The 23986-nt window shown below is 38.8% G+C and overlaps 3 protein-coding genes across 5 annotated transcripts; 2 read left to right on the forward strand and 1 right to left on the reverse strand.

Annotated features, from left to right (window-relative positions):
* Positions 1 to 2063: 2063 nt before the first annotated feature.
* Positions 2064 to 3656, forward strand: LOC141642640 (uncharacterized). The gene is made up of 4 exons (XM_074451494.1): positions 2064 to 2275; positions 2363 to 2422; positions 2709 to 3052; positions 3178 to 3656. Exons 1-3 carry the CDS (start codon positions 2118 to 2120, stop codon positions 2836 to 2838), a joined length of 348 nt encoding a protein of 115 aa, XP_074307595.1. The 5' UTR covers positions 2064 to 2117; the 3' UTR covers positions 2839 to 3052; positions 3178 to 3656.
* LOC141640217 (transcription factor ILR3-like) lies at positions 2972 to 3417 on the forward strand. Its single transcript, XM_074449087.1, has 2 exons — positions 2972 to 3052; positions 3178 to 3417. The coding sequence occupies exons 1-2, from the start codon at positions 2972 to 2974 to the stop codon at positions 3415 to 3417; spliced, it is 321 nt and encodes a 106-aa protein (XP_074305188.1).
* Positions 3657 to 3789: 133 nt separating the features above from the next.
* Positions 3790 to 23680, reverse strand: LOC141642637 (cysteine-rich receptor-like protein kinase 10). Of its 3 annotated transcripts, none has more exons than XM_074451490.1 (9): positions 23107 to 23680; positions 21782 to 21972; positions 20449 to 21199; positions 6626 to 6763; positions 6423 to 6544; positions 5659 to 5869; positions 5345 to 5582; positions 5015 to 5165; positions 3790 to 4348 (listed from the first exon to the last, which is right to left on the reverse strand). In XM_074451490.1, the coding sequence occupies exons 3-9, from the start codon at positions 20900 to 20902 to the stop codon at positions 4010 to 4012; spliced, it is 1653 nt and encodes a 550-aa protein (XP_074307591.1). In that variant the 5' UTR covers positions 20903 to 21199; positions 21782 to 21972; positions 23107 to 23680; the 3' UTR covers positions 3790 to 4009. The 3 variants fall into 3 exon arrangements, with proteins under 3 accessions (XP_074307591.1, XP_074307593.1, XP_074307592.1); XM_074451492.1 differs by having other exon boundaries at positions 21782 to 21882; positions 23107 to 23611; XM_074451491.1 differs by having other exon boundaries at positions 21782 to 21941; positions 23107 to 23611.
* Positions 23681 to 23986: the final 306 nt, after the last annotated feature.

The raw sequence follows: 23986 nt of genomic DNA on the forward strand, positions 1-23986 counted from the left end.
TAATGTTGCTATGGGTGACGGGTCTATTTGTGAGGTGCTTGGAGTTGGTACTATTAGGGTTAGGACATGTGATGGTGTTGTTATCTTTCTAGAAGGTGTTAGGCATGTTCCACGTTTGAAGAGAAATCTTGTATCACTTGGAATGTTAGTTGATCAGGGCTACAGTTTTCAAGGTGATGGTGGATCATTGTGCGTTGGTAAGGGTTCTTCTGTTGCTTGGAGAGGTGTTAAGGAAGGAACTGTTTATGTCCTTCAAGGCCTTTGTCGATTTGTTGGAGCATCGGTAATCGTTCTTTGTCTCTCTCGAGTCTAAGTTGGGGCATATGCAACTTGGATATGTGAATGATACTTTGAAGCACATCCAGTTTGGGTCACTTGGGTCACTTGGTGATATTCTGGATAATTCGGGTTTGGATAGCTTTAGTGAGAATGGTAGTGTTGTTGATGAAGGTGGAGTCTATTCCGGTGCACAGTCAAGCTACGGGGTTCTCAAGACAAGCTATCTACTTTTGTCTCTTCGCCTCAATGAGGCGGTCTGCGCCCCAAGAGGTGGGGCGGTTTGGGCTCGTGTGGAGAGCTGTTGTGGCTCTTGAAAGAGAGCCGTTTGGGACCTCATAAGGGGTCATTTGAAACTTCGACGGGAGTTTATTCTTTGGAGCTTTTGGGTTGGACTATCTTGTCTAACAATTTGTACCTTGATGGAGGTAATTTGTGCTCGCTTAGAATGTTGTTTTTGTTTGGTTTCGACTTGAGTTTTGTTGCCTTGGTGTAGGCATTTTCGTGGTGGTCATGACACCTAGTATACTCAAGTGAGACATTTGTTTTGTTCATGGCGTTTGTGTTCTTTTTGGACAGTTTGGTACGACGGTACATTTAACCATGTAGTTTGGTGGAGATTTTGTTTTGGAGTCTTGTGTGTGTTGTTTTGGTACACCGTTCCATCTTAGTGACGTTTGGTATCTCATATATTTGTGTTGGCGTTTTGGTAGCTTTTGTCCTCTTCGGAGTTTGCTGCGTTTGGCCTTCCTATTGGTATGAAGATATGTTGGCTACTTAGTACAATTGGTAGTTTTTCAGCTTACTACATTGGGTACTTCGTATATTGGTCACATTTGTTGCACACTTGGTTCGTTTGTCCGTTTTGGGAGTTGTGTTCAAGTCAAAGTGGAGACTACCGGGACAGGTAGTGATTTGAGGATCGACTCTATTGAAGCTGATTTGGGGTTTGGTTCTTGATTGGGTTCGTGTTTGAATAATTCAAGTCAAGGTGGAGATTTATTAGGAATTTGTGCCTTGAATTTGTGTCAAAGACGAATAAGCTAACGGAAGATGAAGCCGTGTCACGTGCGAGTCGCATGAATTGCTGTGTAACGTGAAGTTGGTTTTCGTCGGGTAAATGTGCTAGCGGAAGTCAACGCTTTGTGTTTTGTTTCTTGGAAATTTAGTGGGTGTAGGTCCCACTAGGAATTTCCTAGTTTTTGTTATACGGGAGTTTTAGGCGATTTGCATTAATTAGGAAATTAAGTATTTAATTTCCTATTAGTTTATTCTTTATTTAGTCTAGATATTTTATCTTGGGTGGAATAAGTATATAAAGACCCAAATTTTATTCTAGGTTAAAATTAAGAGAGAGATTTGAGAGCACAATAAAGATGGTCAATTTGTGAGGTTCCTTCTGAAGAAGAAATCTCAGTTTATTCCGGGCCGGGCTCTATTATTGGTGTTCGTCTGTCTTTGAAGATCGGAGGAGTTTGTTCAGATCTTGGTAGGCCTCAAGATTATTTGTCCTTCGTCTTATTGGGTAGTCTCTTTTGTTCCTTTGAGACTACTATATTTGTTGGTAGAATAGGGTATACTTTTGGCTCATATTGAGCGCGTGTGTACCGGTCTACTGTTGTACTATTTTCTCCACAATAGTGAAATTTGATCTCCTCGCAAGGTGGACGTAGCCAGTTATTTTACTGGTGAACCACGTGAATCTTTGTGTCAACTTTATTTACATTCGTTATTTATTGTTCTTATCGCCTTATCAATTAACTGTTTGGGTAACGGGACGCCTCCGTTACAACACCAAATACGATTCATCCGGCGTAAAATCATATTAGTAAGTTCCTTTAATGATGGGTGACCCGGAAGAAAAAGAGTTGGCTACTAACTGGGCTTGCTGTCTTCTGGAAGACATTCCTGCAACCTGTTGTGATGCTTTCTACCTCGATTTTTCAATTCTGTGGCCAGTCCCTACTGATGATCCTTTTGTCACCCCAAATTCTCTTTGGTTTGTTTTGTATTACAACATTTACTGGTGTTTCAGCTTCAAACAATTTGTTCTATGATACCTTTTCTGATAGCTTTCTTCCTGCAGTAAGAGCTCTAAAGACTCCTGTGGAACCTCGGATGGTTTGGACAATTGTTTTCAGAAAAGGTACTGATACATTGACAGCATCACCATTGTTATCCCCATACCTTTAATACTCCTACCAGTGCTGATATAATGAGGGGTCGGATGTACGCAGTAGGCAGCCTTTTTTCTTGTGATAAAAACAGCCAAAAGTGTCTGTTTACGGATGACCCATGAGTCCATGACAAAATCGGGTCATCCATAAGTCATTTTAGCAAACAAAGCTTTCTGAAACATGCTATAATACTGACTCTGAATCATCTTGGTTCCACTGTCATCAGCTAACAATTTGTTAACCATTAAACTGTAGGGTTCGAGGTGGATCATCGTGTGCATCGTCTAGCTCCAAAGCATGCCGTGAGAAATTACGAAGGGATCATGTAAATGAAAGGCATGCCAATATAGCTATCATCATGCATCATCTGTATAAACTGACGTGACAACGATACCCTTTCATTTTATCATTGATTTTGTTCTCCTCATGTCACTAGGTTTCTTGAATTAAGTGCTATTTTGGAGCCTGGAAGACCACCCAAGTTGGACAAAGCTACCATACTGATTGACGCTGCTCGAATGGTGAAAATGCTACATGACGAAATTAACACTCTAAAGAGCCAGAATGTAGAGCTCAAACAGACAACCAATGAATTAAAGGTGCTTGTTCTTCATTCAGTTTAATGCTGGCAAACGCTGACCCAACTCAACAAAAATCAAACTCGAGCTCTAATTCAGTTCCCTTCTAGGCTTCTACCTAATAAACTTAGTGACTCTTGTTGCAGGCGGAGAAGAATAAACTTCGCTCTAAAAAACTAAGGTTAAAGGAGAAGAAAGATCATATAGAACAGCGTATCAAAACACTAGGAATTCCTCATCATAGCATGAAGCTCCCTCCAACTCCATATGTCGTCCCTAAACTGATGCCTGTATTCAGTTACCCTGCTGTTCCTATGTGGAATTTCCCAGCACACACTTCTCTCAATACCTCTAAAGATCATGCTCACAATCCTCCGGTCGCTTAAGTTATAAAGCAAAGTAGCAAACTTCATATGTCGAAATGAAGACAATATGTATGGGTTAAGGATAGCGTCTTATTTCCTAAATTGTAATTTCCTCGATATTACTCCTTGGAATTTTAGGCTTGCTGTTAACAATACTAAACATCATCAAATATTAATGTTTAATAAATTGCATTTCAAATATGTTTTACCTCTTGTTCTTCCATAGAAATTTTGATGCAGAAAACATCTTGACCTCATATGTCGAAATGAAGACAATATGTAGGTTGACACTTTTAGGATTTCATATGGTGTGTTCAAGTCTAAAACATAAAAGAAAGGGAGTTACGTTTACAAGTGTGATTAAGCCTTTATTTATGGACATAAACTTCTAGGTTCAGACTCTCGGCCTCAAGGGGGTTTACAACCTCCTTGTAAACCGCGTTACCCAACTCCAATCTCGCTAAAACTTTCAGTATTACAATCCATCTAAAGTTTTGGGCCCTATTCTGGCACAAAATATTCAACAAGATCTATACATGGTCATATTTAATCATACCTAACCACAAAGCTCTAGCCCCGGCTTGGTTGAACACGAAACTTAAATATCAAATCATCAACGTGGGTACAAGTCCGTAGTGTCCATGCTGGCCACTGAGTAGAGGTCGTATCCAGCCTCGTGCTCCTGACCTGCAGATCCACGTCTGCCTGGTTTATCCAGATTGACAGCATTCATATTCAAGGATGGTGAAGGCCCTTGTAAAGATGGGGATTCAGAGGAGTTGGTATTGAGCATAAGGACGACAGATGCCATAGTGGGTCTGCTGGTAGCATCTTCTTGAGCACAAAACAATGCCACTTGAGTACATCTAAGGACTTCTTCTCTTGAATAATTGTTTCCTAGTAGTGCATCCACTAGCTCCGTTGTCGCTCCAGTGTTCCAAAGTCTCCATGCCTGAAGCAACATACAAGAAAATATCTCACCATAATGCCATGTTATTTCAGTCGAGAGTCAAGGCTCGTGTTTACTATAAGTCATCAAGTTGCCTTGGTTATCCGTATTGACACTGACCACTCAGTTACAGGTATGATACTTGGATTGGTTTTAGAAGGCCTTAGGTGAGCAGAGGTGGTGATGACTAAATGGCCTATGGGATGAGGTGCAAGGCAAAAAAGATGAGGCATTCGTCTCATGTACACAAGGAACATCGTTCGCAATTTTAATAAAAAACATCTTGCAAAAATACACTTTGTTAGTTTTAAAGAGAGCTAACATGCAAGAAAGAGAATGTGGCAAAGAGAAAGGCAAAATAAAAGTAAAAGAAGGAAAAAAACACTCCATATATAGGATTTGTAAGGCAATGTGCATCGCTTGTTGCATGTTATGCACAAGGTGCCTAGATGCGTTTTTGACTCGTACCTCACTGAGGCTAGAGCTTAGAACACGTTCTAAAGTAATCCCCTTGGACACTTTTAAAGACAAAACATGAATATTTTCACAAAACCAGACACTGATGCTTGGCTCTGGTATAATGTATCTATATCGGTGCAGTGGTTTAACCGAGTGTGAATAACATAGCTCTAGACTAATTAACAGAGTAACAAATTTGGTACATCTTACACGACTCAGAAGGCTGTCTGTGCCTTTAGATGGGTTGATGAAATTACTGCTACGTCCACTTATAATCTCCAAAAGCAATATTCCAAAGCTGTAGACATCGACCTTGATGGATATGATTCCCGACATTGCATATTCTGGTGCCATATATCCACTGCAAGACAGTACTCGTGAACATTAATGTCGTAAGGAAGTGAACCCAACTTTAGTCAGTCTGATTATGTACTTATCAGCCATTTTGTGACATTTCATGAATGTAAGGGTTATAAACGTATGATACCAATCCCTCTTCAGATCCTGATCTGATAATTGCAGTGAAGATATAGGACTTACTATGTTCCAACTATTCTTGTGGTACTGGCTTGTGGTTGGTCTAGCTTCACCAGTCTTGCCATGCCAAAGTCTGCTATTTTAGGATTCATCTCCTGATCTAGCAAAACATTGCTTGATTTAAGGTCTCTATGTATAATCGTAAGACGAGAATCCTCATGAAGGTACAAAAGTCCTCGTGCAATTCCCATGATGATCTTGAACCGTGTATCCCAGTCCAAATACTTGCGGCTGTTTGGATCTGCACAATAACCTTAAAGCATCAGAGTTTTGCGCCATTTTAGATTTAATTTGTCAAATGTGTGTTGAGGGAGTACCGAATAGGAATTTGTCAAGACTCATGTTGGGCATAAACTCATAAATGAGCAGTTTCTCGTTGCCTTCTAAGCAGAATCCTAGAAGTCTCACCAGGTTTCTGTGCTGAAGCTTTGCTAATAACTCTACTTCGTTCGAGAACTCTCTGATACCTTGTCCAGAGTCCTCCGAAAGCCTCTTCACAGCTACTTCTCGGCCATCCAGAAGCCTTCCCTACTTTGCAAGACGGAGAATTAAACATCCCGTTGTTTTAGGAGGGGGTCAGATGTTTGTAACCTAACCCCAATGTAAAAAATAAAAAAAAGTCTCTCGCTTCCATGCCTTATAACTGGAAATATCATTGAGAATTGCATTGAATGACTGCTACTTCAAAAATAAATACAAGCATGTAACCAATATAGTAATTCACTACTCTTTGTGTCTTTATCCAATTATATCTAAAACCAAAGAAGAGCGAGTCTTTGGCTCCATGGGGAATGAAAAGGGACACAAATATCTTCAAGACACCCAAAAATCTTGTTTACATAAAGGATATACTTAGAAGCAATGACAATCTATATTACTTCCAACACTTCATATGAGCTCACACACCAATATCCGATACTCGACCCTTGGACATTAAACATTGGTATGACACTCCGACACTTCATTTTAGACCATAAACTTGTCAATTTTTGAAAAATAACCATCTCGACACTTGGGTACGCAGTCGTGTTCAACCCTTTGAACCGAGTTGGAGTAAGATAGAACTGAAAATATGACGTACCCTGTAAACAGCTCCAAATCCACCTTCACCTAGTTTATTAGCAATGGAGAAGTTACTTGTTGCAGTCTGAATTGTCTCTAGACTGAAGTGCAAGGAATTTTCGCTATAAGTTTCTTGGACACCTGGGGAAAAAAAACATATATGAAACTATGAAGGAATATCTCTGTAGACATACATGCTCACAAAAATGTCATAATTATTACCTGTTATTGTAGTGTCATTCTTCTTCCTCTTATGCAAACAGAATGCAATAGCACAGAGAAACAACAATAAGAAGACCACGGCAGGAATTCCGGCTCTTACAAAGTAGTACACTGACCCCCTGCCTCCTGTTTGCAAATCTACGGAAATTCATAGAAAAGAGTAAATATCAACTGGTATCAAAAAGGGGAAATAATTCTTGGGTGAATGATATGTCTAGCGTTTCCTGTATCAGCCAGAGGTTTACATACAAACTGATCATGTAAATGAATGACAGAAGGATAACATTCTGATAAATATGCCATTAGTGAATCGAAGTTTGATAAGGTTGACCGGACCGGAACCATCTGAAACTCGACCAAATAGAAGACGGATATAAGTGAATCAGAAGTGGCTCGACCAAAGCCGATGAACAAATTGTCTGAAACCAACCAGATCCGTAACTGACTCAAGCATGACCTTATATGTAGGGATGGCAATGGGTCGGGGACCCGACCCAGACCCTGAGGGTTGGACCCTAATGGGTCGGGTATGAGTCTCATTTTTTCAGACCCAATGGGTATGGGTTGGGTATGGGTCTTAAGAAAATATTTCGAGTTCGGGTCCGGGTCTAAGTTATGAGACCCATACCCGACCCTTAGACCCTTTATTATAAAAAAAAAAAAAAATCAAAATCACAACTTTTCTGAATTCATACTGGCAGACGTAGAAACCCAACTAAAGTCTCTTTCTCTTCCCTCATCCCAAAGTGATAAAACTCAACCAAACTCTTCTGACAATACCACCACTCCACCACTGACACAAGAAAACCACCACCACAGCACTGATATGCGACTGACAACCACCTCTCTAATAGGCGGCGACCGACAACCACCATTAACGGCAGCCAGTGACGATCAGATGGAGACGGCTATCAAGTACGGTATTGATTTTTGGGTTCCGAGTTTGATTCTTTCACATGTATTTGGATGTAAAACTAATTTAGGTATTCTTTGTCTTTCTTAATCTCTTTGGTATGTATATTGGATTTGGTAGTGTACAATAGAGATTAATAAACTCATAATGTTAAAGTAGTATGAATTTTTTTTTTAATATTATAGATCTCATAGCTGTTAATCCTGTTACTAAAGTGGCTGAAACTCGGACCCACGGGTAGACCCAGACCCTACCCTTACCCATAGGGTCCGGGTATGGGTCCTCAAATTTTAGCCCCTTGCGGGTCTGGGTCGGGTACGGGTCCAAAGGAAAAATCTCGGGTCCGGGTCCGGGTCTAGGCGGACCCTACCCAGACCCTACCCATTGCCATCCCTACTTATATGCTATGATTTAAATTTAGTCATAAATTAAAAGGGTGATCTTATGCATGCAAACTATAAGTAAAATAAAGAAGAAATCTGCATTCTTACATTGTTATTTTCGGATCAAAAGGGCACAAAAGAGTTCTCCTACTCTCTTGTTCTTGAGCTCTCCTTAAATGGATGAACAAAAGGATACAAGTATAGTATCCCTTCCAAGGAATAATACCCAAGATATACTCTTAATAAAATTAATATTATCAATACTAGAATAACATTAATTTAAATAAAATGACCCAAAATATTTTTGGTCCTCTTTGGATTTCGGTCAAGAGGAGGAAGAAGGAGGAAGAAAATATTTTTATCTCTCTAAAAATATTTTTGTGATGTTAGAATGAATAATTATCCACACACTTTGCATGTAGTGAATATTAGACTAAAAGAGCAAAAGACCCTTGGCTCTTCTTCAAGGAAAACCGGGTAGGAGGGTGGGGAGAAGGCCAATGCATGAGCATGGTGCTCTTCACAAGAGGCACTAATCATGTTTTCCACTCACTTAATTAACATAATATATATTGTTAATATCACCCAATTTTTCGGTCCATTAGGAGATAAAATGGATTTCATTTTATCTTTGTCAATTTGTCAATTTGTCACATGTCACATGTCATGTAAAATTGTTATGTATTTTTAACATATTAAAAATCAACGCATTAATAAAAATACGTCATATACAAAATTGACTTAGTAATTCACAATTACTTGTACTAAAATAATTTACCAATTATAAATCACAACAACTTGTATTTATAATAAATTATTCATTCAATTTCAATTGTTTCCTTAAACAATAATTTCATCCAAGTAATAAAACAATTCGATCACTTAGACCGTATCTTATTTAATCATATTATAATGAGATACGTAAATTTTACATCCAAAATCGTCCGTCAATATTTTAAGTAATTTAATTAACTCGTAACGTTATACGATTAATTAAATGATCAATTAAGAGTATTATCCTTTATGTATGACCTAGGGGATCAACTGATCACCACCGTCGCACGACAGTAATGTCAAACTCTAGTCAGCCAATCATTACCGATATATGTGGACCAGTTGACAGTAAAAATACTTTCCAATTGTATTCTTTAAAATGAGACTTAAACATGTGATCATCATGATCAACAGTTGTGATCGCATTATTGTCGGAGGACACATATTCCAACAATCTCCCACTTGTCCTCGACAAGTGTGCGTCACCAATTCTCTTGTCCTATTACTATCTCCCAATCAATGCAAGGTGTCTTTCAGGTCGTATTTGCAAGTGATCATATCGAGAGTGGTTTCCTCGATCTGGAGAACAACTGATTGACTGGATTTATCCACCATGGATACTTTCCGAGCGTGGCCACGCATTTCCAGTTCATTACTCCCCGAGTGGCCCTGAGATATTGTTATAACCCTGACTAGGGGTGGACAATTCCTATCGCACTCATTCCCTTCGACTAGCCACACCATCATAACCCAAAATATGCCCATTTGACCCCATTTACGAAGGTCGTAGTAACACAAATCAAAGTTAATCAAATCGTGCCATCTTAGGCGAATAGTCTTTAGTCAAAAGAATCGACTCATTAGAATACTATAGTAGCTCTCGCCACGACCAGGCTATATAAATTTGCCAGAACTCTATAAGCGGTCATAAGGCCCGACAAAGTGTTCCTAACAGTCTGCCTATGTGATCGACTAGTCATCTCACATGAATCTATGGCACTTGAACTTCCCATCAATCGCATCACACTCTAGTCACTTCGAGACGTCACATCATACAAGTGACTATGGGCAAATACTATGTTAATCCGTGTTCACTTTAACGGGGTTCAATTGTCTCCACAACCCGTTTGGATGTAACAATGTATAAAGAAAAGATAAAAGACAAATTCGATTATGAACATGAACAAAAACAACACTTTTATTTCATTTCAAAATCTAACATAAACTTGGTACACGTTTAAGTCCCATGGATGCAACATGTCCATCATGTTTAGCCTGCGATAAAGGCTTGGTGAGCGGATCGGCTATGTTGTCATCCGTCCCAACCTTACAAATCGCAATTTCCTTTCTTTCAATGAAATCTCTAATTACATGATATTTTCTAAGTACATGTCTAGATCTATTACTAGACTTTGGCTCCTTATCTTGGAAGATCATCCCACTATTATCGATAGAGAGTGATGGGATCATTGGCGGTAGGTACTACTCTTAGACCTTCCGTGAATTGCACGATCCACACAGACTTCCTTGGCGACTTCCGATCCGCAATGATGTACTCGACCTCCGTTGTTGAATCATGATTCTGACTTCCTTGAAGCTTCTCCACTAACAGCACTACCATTGAGCATGAAAACGAAACCGACTTGTGATTTCATGTCATCTCTATCTGTTTGAAAACTCGAGTCCGTGTATCCATTAACACGTAGCTCGGTGTCTCCTCCAAACACTAAGATAGAATCCTTAGTTCTTCTCAAGTACTTAAGGATGTTCTTTATGGCTATCCGGTGACTCTCACCTGGATTTCCTTGATATCTACTCGTCATACTCAAGGCATACGAGACATCAGGACGTGTGCATATCATGGCGTACATGATTGATCCAACAGCGGAAGCATAAGGGATTGTCTTCATGCGTTCAACATCATGGGGTTCGGAGGGAGATTGAGTCTTGCTCAATATAGTCCCAGTTACCATAGGTACCAAACCCCTTTTTGATTTGTCCATCTTTGAACCGTCGAAAAATCTTATCAACATAAGATTCTTGACTTAGTGCCAATATTCTTTTGGATCTACGCCTACATGGATCCAGGATACCTAATATGCGTTGTGCCTCTCCTAAATCCTTCATTTGGAAGTGGTTACCTAACCACTTCTTAACAGAAGACAACATTGGAATATCATTTCCAATGAGTAGTATGTCATCGACATACAAGATTAGGAACACAACATTGCTCCCACTAAATTTCATGTATAAACATGGTTCCTCAACACTTCGAGTGAAACCATTCTCTTTTATCACATGATTAAATCGATGATTCCAACTTCTAGAAGCTTGCTTGAGACCATAAATGGATCTCTTAAGTTTGCACACTTTGTTAGGATTCTTAGAATCAACAAAACCTTCGGGTTGTATCATGTACACCTCCTCTTCTAAATGCCCATTTAGAAAAGCGGTTTTGACATCCATTTGCCATATTTCATAATCATGAAATGCGGCGATCGCTAACAAAATCCGTATGGATCTTAGCATGGCTACGGGGGCAAAGGTCTCATCATAATGGAGACCTTGGACTTGGGTAAATCCTTTTGCCACTAACCTAGCTTTGTAGACATCATCATGTCCCTCTATGCCATTCTTGACTTTGAATATCCATTTGCATTGAAGAGGTCTTGCCCCTTTAGGCAAATCTACCAAGTCCCAAACTTGGTTTTCGTGCATAGAATCCATTTCGGACTTTATGGCTTCAAGCCATAAGGAGGAATTTGGACTAGAGATTGCGGTCTTGTAGGTAGCGGGCTCGTCACTTTCTATAAGCAACACATCGAACGTTCCAGCTTCTTCGATAAGTCCCACATATCGATCGGGATGGCGTATAACACGACTCGTTCTTCTAAGTGGAGGAGAGACAACCGTGTTAGACGACAAAGGAACATCTTCTTGCGTCTCTTTTTCGGTTTGTGGCTCTTGAACTTCATCAAGTTCAAAATTTCTCTCACTCTGTCTCTTAGAAATAAATTCTCTTTCTAAGAAGACAGCCTCGCAAGACACAAACACTTTGTTATCTTGAGGTTTGTAGAAGTAGTATCCTCGAGAGGTCGAGGGGTAACCTACAAAGATGCATTTTTCGGATCTTGGGGCAAACTTGTTGTCGGTCTTAGCCTTGACGTAAGCATTACATCCCCAAATCTTCATATAGGATATATTGGGAACCCTTCCCGTCCACATCTCACATGGAGTCTTTTCGGTGGTCTTTGTGGGACTATTGTTCAAAGATCTAATTGCGGTTTGAATCGCAAATCCCCAAAACGAGTTTGGTAACTCGGTTTGACTCATCATAGATCGAACCATATCAAGTAGGGTTCGATTTTTCCTTTCGGCAACACCATTGAGTTGTGGTGTTCCGGGTGGAGAAAGTTGTGATATAATACCACAACCTTTCAAGTGTGAATCGAATTCAAGGCTAAGATATTCACCACCACGGTCGGATCGTAGTGCTTTTATCTTTTTGTTCAATTGGTTCTCCACTTCATTTTGAAACTCCTTAAATTTCTCAAAAGCTTCACTCTTATGTTTCATTAAATAGACATGCCCATGTCTACTCAAGTCATCGGTGAAAGTTATGAAGTAGTCATAATTTCCTCGAGCGGTGATACTCATTGGTCCACATACATCGGTGTGTACGAGTCCCAATAGTTCACTAGCTCGTGTCCCTTTACCACTAAAAGGATTACGAGTCATTTTGCCAAGAAGGCAATATTCGCATGTTCAATATGATTGATAATCAAATGGTGTAATCACATTACTTGAAATTAATCTTTTGATGCGATTCTCGTTTATGTGACCTAATCGACAATGCCAAATGAACGCTTCACTTGGGTCACTTGATTTGAGTTTCTTTGATTGAATGTTATAGATATCATTAGTCGGATTTGAGGTCTCTAAAATGTAAATGCCATTGATGGAAGAAGCTTGGCCTATAACCAAATCATTCCTTGAAATAGTATAACGATTGTTCTTAATGACAAAACAAAATCCATCCATGTCTAGCATAGCGATAGAAATAATGTTTTTAGAGAGTGTAGGCACATAAAAACAATTATGTAAATACAACTCAAATCCATTAGGCAAAGCTAATACATAAGTTCCTTTGGATTCGGCCGCTACTCGAGTTCCATTTCCAAGGCGTAGATCTACATCTCCCTTGCTAAGCCTCTTCACGTCTCTTAAACCCTGTAAATGATTACAAAGGTGAGAACCACAACCGGTATCTAGTACCCATGTCGTAGTGGAAGTATAGTTTATATCAATAACATAAATTTCCTTAGGAATTTTACCTTTTGGAACGATGATTCCTTCCCTTATATTTCGCAAATATACGGGACAATTCCTAAGCCAATGTCCCATGCCATAGCAATAATGGCACTCATCATTAACTTGCTTGAAGTTTTTGATTTTCTTTCCCTTCTTCTTGAACTTTTTGCCCTTTGAAGCAAGAACTTGATTGCTTGAGCTCCCACTAGTTTTGGCATCTTTATCTTCCAAAGACAAAGACCCTATAGATTGTATGAGATAGTCTTCCTGAGACGGGCTCACACGAGATCTAGTAGTAGTAGGTGGTCTAGTAGAAGTGATGAAGTTAAGGTTTCCATCCGAACCTATCCCAAAATGAAGTTCTCTAGTAGTGTCGAAATCATTGTTGGAGCAAACGTCGTCAAAAACATTGTGGTAAGACTCAATAGTTATCGGTGCGGTAGCGTTTGATGCATTCATTGTAATGAACTACAAGTATGGAGGAAAATGAAATATTAACATTTGTCTTTTAAATCATACTTGTAAAATAAGTTTATTTCTATCGCTATGCTAGACATGGATGGATTTGGTTTTGTCATTAAGAACAATCGTTGTACTATTTCAAGGAATGATTTGGTTATAGGCCAAGCTTCTTCCATCAATGACATTTACATTTTAGAGACCTCAAATCCGACTAATGATATCTATAACATTCAATCAAAGAAACTCAAATCAAGTGACCCAAGTGAAGCGTTCATTTGGCATTGTCGATTAGGTCACATAAACGAGAATCGCATCAAAAGATTAATTTCAAGTAACGTGATTACACCATTTGATTATCAATCATATGGTACATGCGAATATTGACTACTTGGCAAAATGACTCGTAATCCTTTTAGTGGTAAAGGGACACGAGCTAGTGAACTATTGGGACTCGTACACACCGATGTATGTGGACCAATGAGTATCACCGCTCGAGGAAATTATGACTATTTCATAACCTTCACCGATGACTTGAGTAGACATGGGCATGTCTATTTAATGAAATATAAGAGTGAAGCGTTTGAGAAATTCAAGGAATTTCAAAATGAAGTAGAGAACCAATTGAACAAAAAGATAAAAGCACTACGATCCGACCGTGGTGGTGAATATCTTAGCCTTGAATTCGATTCACACTTGAAAGGTTGTGGTATTATATCACAACTTTCTCCACCCGGAACACCACAACTCAATGGTGTTACCGAAAGGAGAAATCGAACCTTACTTGATATGGTTCGATCCATGATGAGTCAAACCGAGTTACCAAACTCGTTTTGGGGATTTGCGATTCAAACCGCAATTAGATCTTTGAACAATAGTCCCACAAAGACCACCGAAAAGACTCCATGTGAGATGTGGACGGGAAGGGTTCCCAATATATCCTATATGAAGATTTGGGGATGTGATGCTTACGTCAAGGCTAAGACCGACAACAAGCTTGCCCCAAGATCCGAAAAATGCATCAGAGGTTACCCCTCGACCTCTCGAGGATACTACTTCTACAAACCTCAAGATAACAAAGTGTTTGTGTCTTGCGAGGCTGTCTTCTTAGAAAGAAAATTTATTTCTAAGAGACAGAGTGGGAGAAATTTTGAACTTGATGAAGTTCAAGAGCCACAAACCGAAATAGAGACGCAAGAAGATGTTCCTTCGACGTCTAACACGGTTGTCTCTCCTCCACTTAGAAGAACGAGTCGTATTATTCGCCATCCCGATCGATATGTGGGACTTATCGAAGAAGATGGAACACTCGATGTGTTGCTTATAGAAAGTGACGAGCCCGCCACCTACAAGACCGCAATCTCTAGTCCAAATTCCTCCTTATGGCTTGAAGCCATGAAGTCCGAAATGGATTCTGTGCATGAAAACCAAGTTTGGGACTTGGTAGATTTCCTTAAAGGGGCAAGACCTCTTCAATGCAAATGGATATTCAAAGTCAAGAATGGCATAGAGGGACATGACGATGTCTACAAAGCTAGGCTAGTGGCAAAAGGATTTACCCAAGTCCAAGGTCTCCATTATGATGAAACCTTCGCCCCCGTAGCCATGCTAAGATCCATACGGATTTTGTTAGCGATTGCCGCATTTCATGATTATGAAATATGGCAAATGGATGTCAAAACCGCTTTTCTAAATGGGCATTTAGAAGAGGATGTGTACATGATACAACCCGAAGGTTTTGTTGATTCTAAGAATCCTAACAAAGTGTTCAAGCTTAAGAGATCCATTTATGGTCTTAAGCAAGCATCTAGAAGTTGGAATCATCGATTCAATCATGTTATAAAGGAAAATGGTTTCACTCGAAGTGTTGAGAACCATGTTTATACATGAAATTTAGTGGGAGCAATGTTGTGTTCCTAATCTTGTATGTCGATGACATACTACTCATTGAAAATGATATTCCAATGTTGTCTTCTGTTAAGTAACCACTTCCAAATGAAGGATTTAGGAGAGGCACAACGCATATTAGGTATCCGGATCCATAGACATAGATCCAAAAGGATATTGGCACTAAGTCAAGAATCTTATGTTGATAAGATTTTTCGATTGATTCAAAGATGGACAAATCAAAAGGGGTTTGGTACCTATGGTAATCGGGACTATATCGAGCAAGACTCAATCTCCTCCGAACCCCATGATGTCAACGCATGAAGACAATCCCTTATGCTTCCATTTGTTGGATCAATCATGTACGCCATGATATGCACACGTCCTGATGTCTCGTATGCCTTGAGTATGACGAGTAGATATCAAGGAAATCCAGGGGAGAGTCACTGGATAGCCGTCAAGAACATCCTTAAGTACTTGAGAAGAACTAAGGATTCTATCTTAGTGTTTGGAGGAGACACTGAGCTACGTGTTAATGGATACACGGACTCGAGTTTTCAAACAGATAGAGATGACATGAAATCACAAGTTGGTTTCGTTTTCATGCTCAATGGTGGTGCCGTTAACTGGAGAAGCTTCAAGGAAGTCAGAACGCGGATTCAACAACGGAGGTCGAGTACATTCGGCAAAGATCGAAGTCGCCAGGAAGTCGTGTGGATCGGATAATTCACGGAAGGTCTAAAAGTAGTACCTACCGCCAATGATCCCATCACTCTCTATTGTGATAATAGTGGGACGATCTTCCAAGCTAAGGAGCCAAAGTCTAGTAATAGATCTAGACATGTACTTAGAAAATATCATGTAATTAGAGATTTCATTGAAAGAAAGGAAATTGCGATTTGTAAGGTTGGGACGGATGACAACATAGCCGATCCGCTCACCAAGCCTTTATCGCAGGCTAAGCATGATGTACATGTTGCATCCATGAGACTTAAACGTGTACCAAGTTTATGTTAGATTTTGAAATGAAATAAAAGTGTTGTTTTTGTTCATGTTCATAATCGAATTTGTCTTTTATCTTTTCTTTATACATTGTTACATCCAAACGGGTTATGGAGACAATTGAACCCCGTTAAAGTGAACGCGGATTAACATTGTATTTGCCTATAGTCACTTGTAGGAGGTGACGTCTCGAAGTGACTAGAGTGTGATGCGATTGATGGCAAGTTCAAGTGACATACAGTCATGTGAGATGACTAGTCGATCACATAGGCAGGCTGTTAGGAACATTTTGTCGGGTCTTATGACCGCTTATAGAGTTCTGGCAAATTTATATAGCCTGGTCGTGGCGAGAGCAACTATAGTATTCTAATGAGTCGATTCTTTTGACTAAAGACTATTCGCCTAAGATGACACAGTTTCAGATTAACTTTGATTTGTGTTACTACGACCTTCGTAAATGGGCATATTTTGGGTTATGATGGCGGTGGCTAGTCGAAGGGAATGAGTGCGATAGGAATTGTCCACCCCTAGTCAGGGTTATAACAATATCTCAGGGCCACTCGAGGAGTATCGAATCGAAATGCGTGGCCACGCTCGGAATGTATCCATGGTGGATAAATCCGGCCAATCGCTTATTCTCCGGATCGAGGAAACCACTCTCGATATGATCACTTGCAAGTACGACCTGAAAGACACCTTGCATTGAGTGGGAGATAGTAATAGGACAAGAGAATTGGTGACGCACACTTGTCGAGGACAAGTGGGAGATTGTTGGAATATGTGTCCTCCGACAATAATTCGATCACAACTGTTGATCATGATGATCACATGTTTAAGTCTCATTTTAAAGAATACAATTGGGAAGTAATATTTTTGTCAATCTGGTCCACACATATCGGTAATGATTGGTCGACTAGAGTTTGATATTACTTGTCGTGAGGAGATGGTGACAGATTGATCCCCTTAGGTCATACCTAAAGGGTAACACTCTTAATTGATCATTTAATTGATCGTATGACGATACGGGTCAATTAAATTACTTAAAATTGACGGACGATTTTGGAAGTAATATTTACGTGTCTCATTGTAATTTGATTAAATAAGATACGGTCTAAGTAATCGAATTGTTTTATTACTTAGATGAAATTATTGTTTAAGGAAACAATTGCATTTGAATGAATAAATTATTATAAATACAAGATGTTGTGATTTATAATTGGTAAATTATTTTTATACAAGTAATTGTGAATTACTAAGTCGATTTTGTGTATGACGTATTTTTATTAATGCGTTGATTTTTAATATGATAAAAATACATAACAATTTCATGTGACATATTGACAAATTTGACAAAGATAAAATGGAATCCATTTTATCTATTATGACCGAAATATTGGAGAGGATTAGGAAAATATTAGGTTAATTATATTAGTGGTAAACATAATCATGTTTGCCTAATACTAGCCTTGCATGTCTACTTGTTCTTGTGAAGGCAACCTTGTGTGCATTGGCTCCTTCTTTTCCCCTCTTCCACCCGGTTTTTGAGAAGAAAACCACCTTGGTTTTTCTTCTTATTTTACCTAATATACACTATGATATTTACTAGTGTACATTCATTCATTCATTATCTAAAATTAGAGTTTTAGAAAGATAAAAAAATCTTCCTCCTCCTCCCTCTCTCTTAACCGAAACATAGAGAGACCAAATAATATTTTGGGTCAATTTTACACTAAATTAATATTGTTCTAGTATTCATAATATTAATTTGATTAAGAGTTTGCCTTGGGTATTATTCCTTGGGAGGGATTCTACACTTGAATCCTAGTTCATCCATTAAGGAGAGCTCAAGAACAAGAGAGTAGGAGAACTCTCTTGTGCCCTTAAGATCCGAAATAGCATTGTAAGAATGAAGATTTCTTCCTTATTATTTTTATTGTTTGCATGCATAAGATCACCTTTTAATTTTATGACTAAATTAAATCTTTACATAATATGAATATGTTTAGCATAGAGATCTAGATTTCTAACAAGTCATGTCATTTCAATTGGATTGAGATTAATAACTACATAAAAGATCAAATTAGATTATAGAATATGAAATAGTAATCAGGTATTGACTATTCATATGTGATAATCACATTTGTCGTTCAAGTTTTTAAGCTGAAAAACTCCTTTTATACTTTGTTACATCCAAACGGGTTGTAGAGACAACATTGAACCCCGTTAAAGTGAACCCGGATTAACATAGTATTCGCCCATAGTCACTTGTATGAGGTGACGTCTCGAAGTGACTAGAGGGTGATGCGATTGATGGCAAGTTCAAGTGCCATAGAGTCCTGTGAGATGACTAGTCGATCACATAGTCGATTTATTAGGAACACTTTGTCGGCGGTGACCGCTTATAGAGTTTCGGCAAATTTATATAGCCTGGTCGTGGCGAGAGCTACTATAGTATTCTAATGAGACGATTCTTTTGACTAAAGAGGCATTCGCCTAAGGTGGCACGAGTTTCAAATTAACTTTGATTTGTGTTACTACGACCTTCGTAAATGGGGTCAAATGGGCATATTTTGGGTTATGATGGTTGTGGCTAGTCGAAGGGAACAAGTGCGATAGGAATTGTCCACCCCCTTGTCAGGGTTAAAACAATATCTCAGGGCCACTCGAGGAGAAATGAACTGGAAATGCGTGGCCACGCTCGGATGGTATCTATGGTAGATAAATTCGGCCAATCGGTTATTCTCGGATCGAAGAAACCACTCTCGATATGATCACTTGCAAGCACGACCGAAAGACACCTTGCATTGAGTGGGAGATAGTAATAGGACAAGAGAATTGGTGACGCACACTTGTCGAGGACAAGTGGGAGATTGTTGGAGTATGTGTCCTCCGACAATAATGCGATCACAATTGTCGATCATGATGATCACATGTTTAAATCTCATTTTTAAGAATACGTAAGGGATGATTCATTTTATAGTCAACTGATCAACATTAATCGGTAACGATTGGCTTCTAGGAGTTTGCGAGTTTCTTGCCATCGTGGGACGGTGGTGGTCAGTTGATCCCTTAAGGTCACACCTAAAGGATAATGCTCTTATCCGTAAAGTTGATTAATTGTATGACGATACAAGTTAATCAATTCCTTAAAATTGAACAATTCAATTTGTAAGAGAGAATATTGATATCTTATTATAATGGGATTAAATAAGATTTATTTTAGTAATTGAATTACTTTATTACTAAAATTGTTTATTGTTTGTGAAACAATAAAGATAAGAATGAATGGTTAATTATAATTACAAGATGTTGTGAATTATAATTTTATGACCCATTTTATATATGTGATCAAGTATCACTAGTCAATTTGTTGTACGTAATTTAATTAATTCATGAAATGATATTTATGTGATAAATATGCATCAAATTAATTAATAACATGTAACATACTACATGTGATATATTGTGTGACAAATGACAAATTGACAAAATAAAATGGTAGTCCATTTTATGTACATGGACCGAAATAATGGAGGTGGAAGGTGTTAGTGGGTGAATTATTTTATGAGATAAAATAACCTAATCATGGCCTACCTATAACTAGCCTTACACCTACTCTTACACATCTTACACACCTAATTCTTGTGAAGACAAAAAAAAAGAAAGTGAGATACCCTTTGTTGGAGTCCCAACCGTGAACCCTCCTCTTAACAATTTTTAACTAATAACAAAGAAAAACAAACCTAATGATAGTGTAAAAATAAAACCATCTTTACAAGACAGCGGAAATGTCTACTACTGATCATATAAAGACCCAATCAAAGCCCGACTAGACCAAGAGAGTGATATTGACCTGCAAAAATCTGAAACTGATATTACCCGCCTTGACCTGACGCAAAATGACCGAAGTGACCCGATGATACGAAAGTTTTTTTGGATCACCCGATTGCTAGCTCTTTAGTGAAATTGATGATAGACAGTGAAAATAGACAAATTCCAGTTATGACAATTTATTGCTTTACCTTTTCTATGATAGAGATAGTCACAATGAAATTAAAAAATTAAAAATTAAAAAAAAAAGGATTGAACTTTACCGGGAGATTGAGCTGCTTGAGGTGGCAGAACGGGAGGTGGGGTCGCATAGAAAGGCGCTGTATCATACACTAGCTGGCAACTAGGCCGTAAAATCAGCAATCTTCTTCTTCCTCCATTACAGCAAGTAGATTGTGTTTCAGCTAAAGCAGTTTTCAAGCATCTCTCACATGGTAAGCCAAGTATATCAGGGGTACACTGAACAAGGCAATATAATGTAAGACCCACTGAAACATCAACATCTTGTGTTCCAAAACCATGGTATGAAGCATTGTACGCTGCATTCTTTATGAGTCCTGACATCGTACTCGACAGTTTTTGTCTCAACTCAACCGGGTTGGACACCTTAGCAAAGCTTGACCAATAAACCCATGGAGATTCCTCACCCTGTGAGAAAATATAGCGGTTTGCATACCGCACTGTACACTCCTCATAATAAACTATGGCTTCCTTCATATAAGTGCACACTTGAGTGATTTTTTGGGTGGCAGTTTGAACACAGTTATGGCAGAGTTGAAGATCAACATCGCCTCTACAATAGAAGAGACCATAGACTTTGTCAGGTATCTCACCAGTGGAGGCGTTGTAGAACCCTGTTGAATCCGAATGAACAGCGAGGTCTGTAAGGAGTGTGTCGAGATTGCGCTTGAAGGCACTGTTCTGTGTGTAATTAGATGTAGTGTTCACACACTGCTCAAGTAAGAATACGGGCTGCAATGCTTTTGTGGTGACTAAAAACTTGAATACTATGATCTGAAAAAAGATTAGAGGAATAGCTTTTGAGACATGATGTGGTACCATTTTGGAATTGAGGTGTTAATTAACAACTAAACATCTGCATTTGTTAGCATTCAGAAATTTATAATTCTCACAAGTTAGACTTTTGACAAGGTCAACTAAACACTAAGACCTTAGCTTAGTACTACTTGTTAATATAACTGTCACAAGTTGCTCCATGATGATGCTATGATAAACTCTCATTTACACAATTACCCTACAACAGAATTATTATATACACAAATGAAACCATCTCAGTGTAATACTTTAGTTATTGAGGTCATCAAAAATTATCCTGAACTCCATTTTCCACTAGAATAAAAACAGGCTATAATCACAAGTACTGTACAGGCGTACAGCACAATTATTATGTACACAACTACACAAATGAAATCATCTCAGGGTAAATACTTTATTTCTTGATGTTATCAAAAATTATACTAAACTCCATTTTCAACAAGAACAAAAACAAGTTACAATCCATCTGACATCAGAAGGGCATTACTTTAGCTTACATGATTTCCTTCAATATTCATATTATTATTGAAAGGCACTTGCCTGTTTTTTGGGGCCGCCAATGTTGTTTGACAATCCTCAGCAGTACTGATTCTGTCGCCTGAGCTTTCAGTTTCAGGCATTTTCCTGCGTTGTTGAGTCAGCTGCCACTCGTTCCAATCATTGTTCATCAGCCTTATGCCAAACGTACCAGCAGGAAAACCTTACCCATAATTTGACACAAAAACCTAAATCTGAATGATCCGAAACAACACGACTCATAAACATTTCCAGAGCGACCCGGCTGACTGCAATAATGACCTCAACGATGCATGAGCATTAAACAATAAACTTGGAGGTATTGGACTGTACGGAAGAGGTCAGGAAATCAAATCTTATCCTCCCTATTTTTACGATCCTCTACGAAGGAGAATAAATGTGAGGGGGAGATCTTTTACTTAAGGTTTTGGGAAGGGAGAGGTTACACAAGAAACAAGATCTGTCATGATTATTCATACATTCTCAAGGCCAAATATTCAACAAGCTCCGTACAAGGTAACATTCAAGCAAACACTTTGTTTTATGTTTCCAGACGGAAAGATATTGAAACAATCTAATAACAAAGGTTTATCCCCATTATTATATGAGGTTGACAAGCAGCATATGTCGCTGAAAATCTTTCAACACAAGAATACAAGATAATATTAGAATTCCAAACTTGAGTATCAATGTGGGTATAAGTGGGTAGCGTTAATGGTGCCCACCGAGTTTGGATCATAATCAGGTTGTTTTCCTGACATGCCAGTCCTCCTCCCACTCTTGGTTTGTTGATCATTAGAGTATTTGGCATTGGTGTGAGATCAAAGGAGTTGCTATTATGCATAAGGAGGACAGATGCCATTGGGGGTGTTGAACACAGAACTATGCTAGTTAAATTAACTAAAGCCGCAACAAAGGTGGAATTAAATATAATCACAATTGACCTTCCTGGTGATTGCATGTGAGATACCTTATAAACAGTGCCAAATCCGCTCGGCTAAGTAGTAAGTAGTAAATCAAGGTACAACCAATAAACTGAAACCAGAGACATTTCACGGGGACAACATGTTGCAAACCATTAATATGATCAAACATTTGAGGGGCATAAAAAATGCACTTATCAGTAACTGTTGTATGAGACGGTCTCACACCCAATTCCTTCTGAATCCTTTTCCTTTATTTATTAATTATACAGTTAACAACGGGTTGGTTTCACATATAGGACGGTCTTACATAAGTTGTCGACCACAAATATGAAATAACAGGCCGATCACAATAGAGCTACTAACAAACTATAATTATCAATCAACAAAGAGTCAAAAGACATTCAACTGACAAATCAAACTCACCGACACTAATAATGTTGTTTTTGCTCCCTAGACTCATTGCCATCGGAATTTTGGTTCGGTCACACTTGCCCAATACTCTCGCAGCCTTGGATATACATGTGTTGCATTCCAATGCTCACACGTTACCCCGGCATAGATCCATCCCGTTGACCTGGTCAACGCCGGCAGTGAGGTTGTAGAATCTAGAATTCTCCGGAAACTGATTTCGTGGCTTAATTTTTATTTCAGAAAGGACTGTGGCGAATGCGGTGGAGTTGCCGGCAGTGGAGCTGCAGGAGGAGTATCGAGTATCGAGTGTCGAGGGGCGGATTGAGCAGATGCAACTATGTAAGTGAAATTGACACGGGAATGAGGAGTTAAGCATACGATTAGATTTTCCGGTTAAGGACTTCTAGCCTTGCGCCGTTATCCCTGTTGGGGTTGTTTGGTTGACACTTGAAAAATAGGCATTGGAAAATTTCCTGAATTGTAAAAACATGGGTTGTTTTGTTGCCATATTTTTTTGAAAATGGGGGAATTAGAAGTTCCCAGGAACTTTCAATGCCTACATGATGTAGGAATTGACTTACCTACTCCCCCTTGGTCATTGAAAGTTTCCATGTAATTTAATTCCTACATGGGCAACCAAACACTTTTGTCAAATTCACCCGAATTGAATGCAGGAACTTAATTACTATGAAATTGAAGTTCTTAGGAAAATTAAGTTCCTTGATAAACCAAACGACTCCTTAAAAACTTATATTGCAATAGTCAATTAAAAAAGCCAAAGTAATTATTTACTTACACTGCACAATTCTTGCCACAATATTTCCTTCGTTTCTCTCTCCTTCTACACTTCTACACTTCTACTTCTTCATCACTAGAGCTGGACTTCCGCACG

The sequence above is a fragment of the Silene latifolia genome, chromosome 2 (assembly GCF_048544455.1).
Source record: "Silene latifolia isolate original U9 population chromosome 2, ASM4854445v1, whole genome shotgun sequence".
NCBI classification, from domain to species: domain Eukaryota; kingdom Viridiplantae; phylum Streptophyta; class Magnoliopsida; order Caryophyllales; family Caryophyllaceae; genus Silene; species Silene latifolia.

Bases quoted from the DNA above. Each gene is read 5' to 3' on its own strand.
- LOC141642637 (XM_074451490.1), bottom strand. From the start codon at position 20,902: ATGAAGGAAGCCATAGTTTATTATGAGGAGTGTACAGTGCGGTATGCA. The intron at 6,764-20,448 runs GTAAAGTTCAAT...GAATTTCCGTAG, and splicing joins TCAAGCAGCTCAATCTCCCG to ATTTGCAAACAGGAGGCAGG. The intron at 4,349-5,014 runs GTAAGATGTACC...ATGTTGCTTCAG, and splicing joins CAGACAGCCTTCTGAGTCGT to GCATGGAGACTTTGGAACAC.
- LOC141640217 (XM_074449087.1), top strand. From the start codon at position 2,972: ATGGTGAAAATGCTACATGACGAAATTAACACTCTAAAGAGCCAGAAT. The intron at 3,053-3,177 runs GTGCTTGTTCTT...CTCTTGTTGCAG, and splicing joins AGACAACCAATGAATTAAAG to GCGGAGAAGAATAAACTTCG.
- LOC141642640 (XM_074451494.1), top strand. From the start codon at position 2,118: ATGATGGGTGACCCGGAAGAAAAAGAGTTGGCTACTAACTGGGCTTGC. The intron at 2,276-2,362 runs GTTTGTTTTGTA...TTCTTCCTGCAG, and splicing joins GTCACCCCAAATTCTCTTTG to TAAGAGCTCTAAAGACTCCT. The intron at 2,423-2,708 runs GTACTGATACAT...ATTAAACTGTAG, and splicing joins GACAATTGTTTTCAGAAAAG to GGTTCGAGGTGGATCATCGT.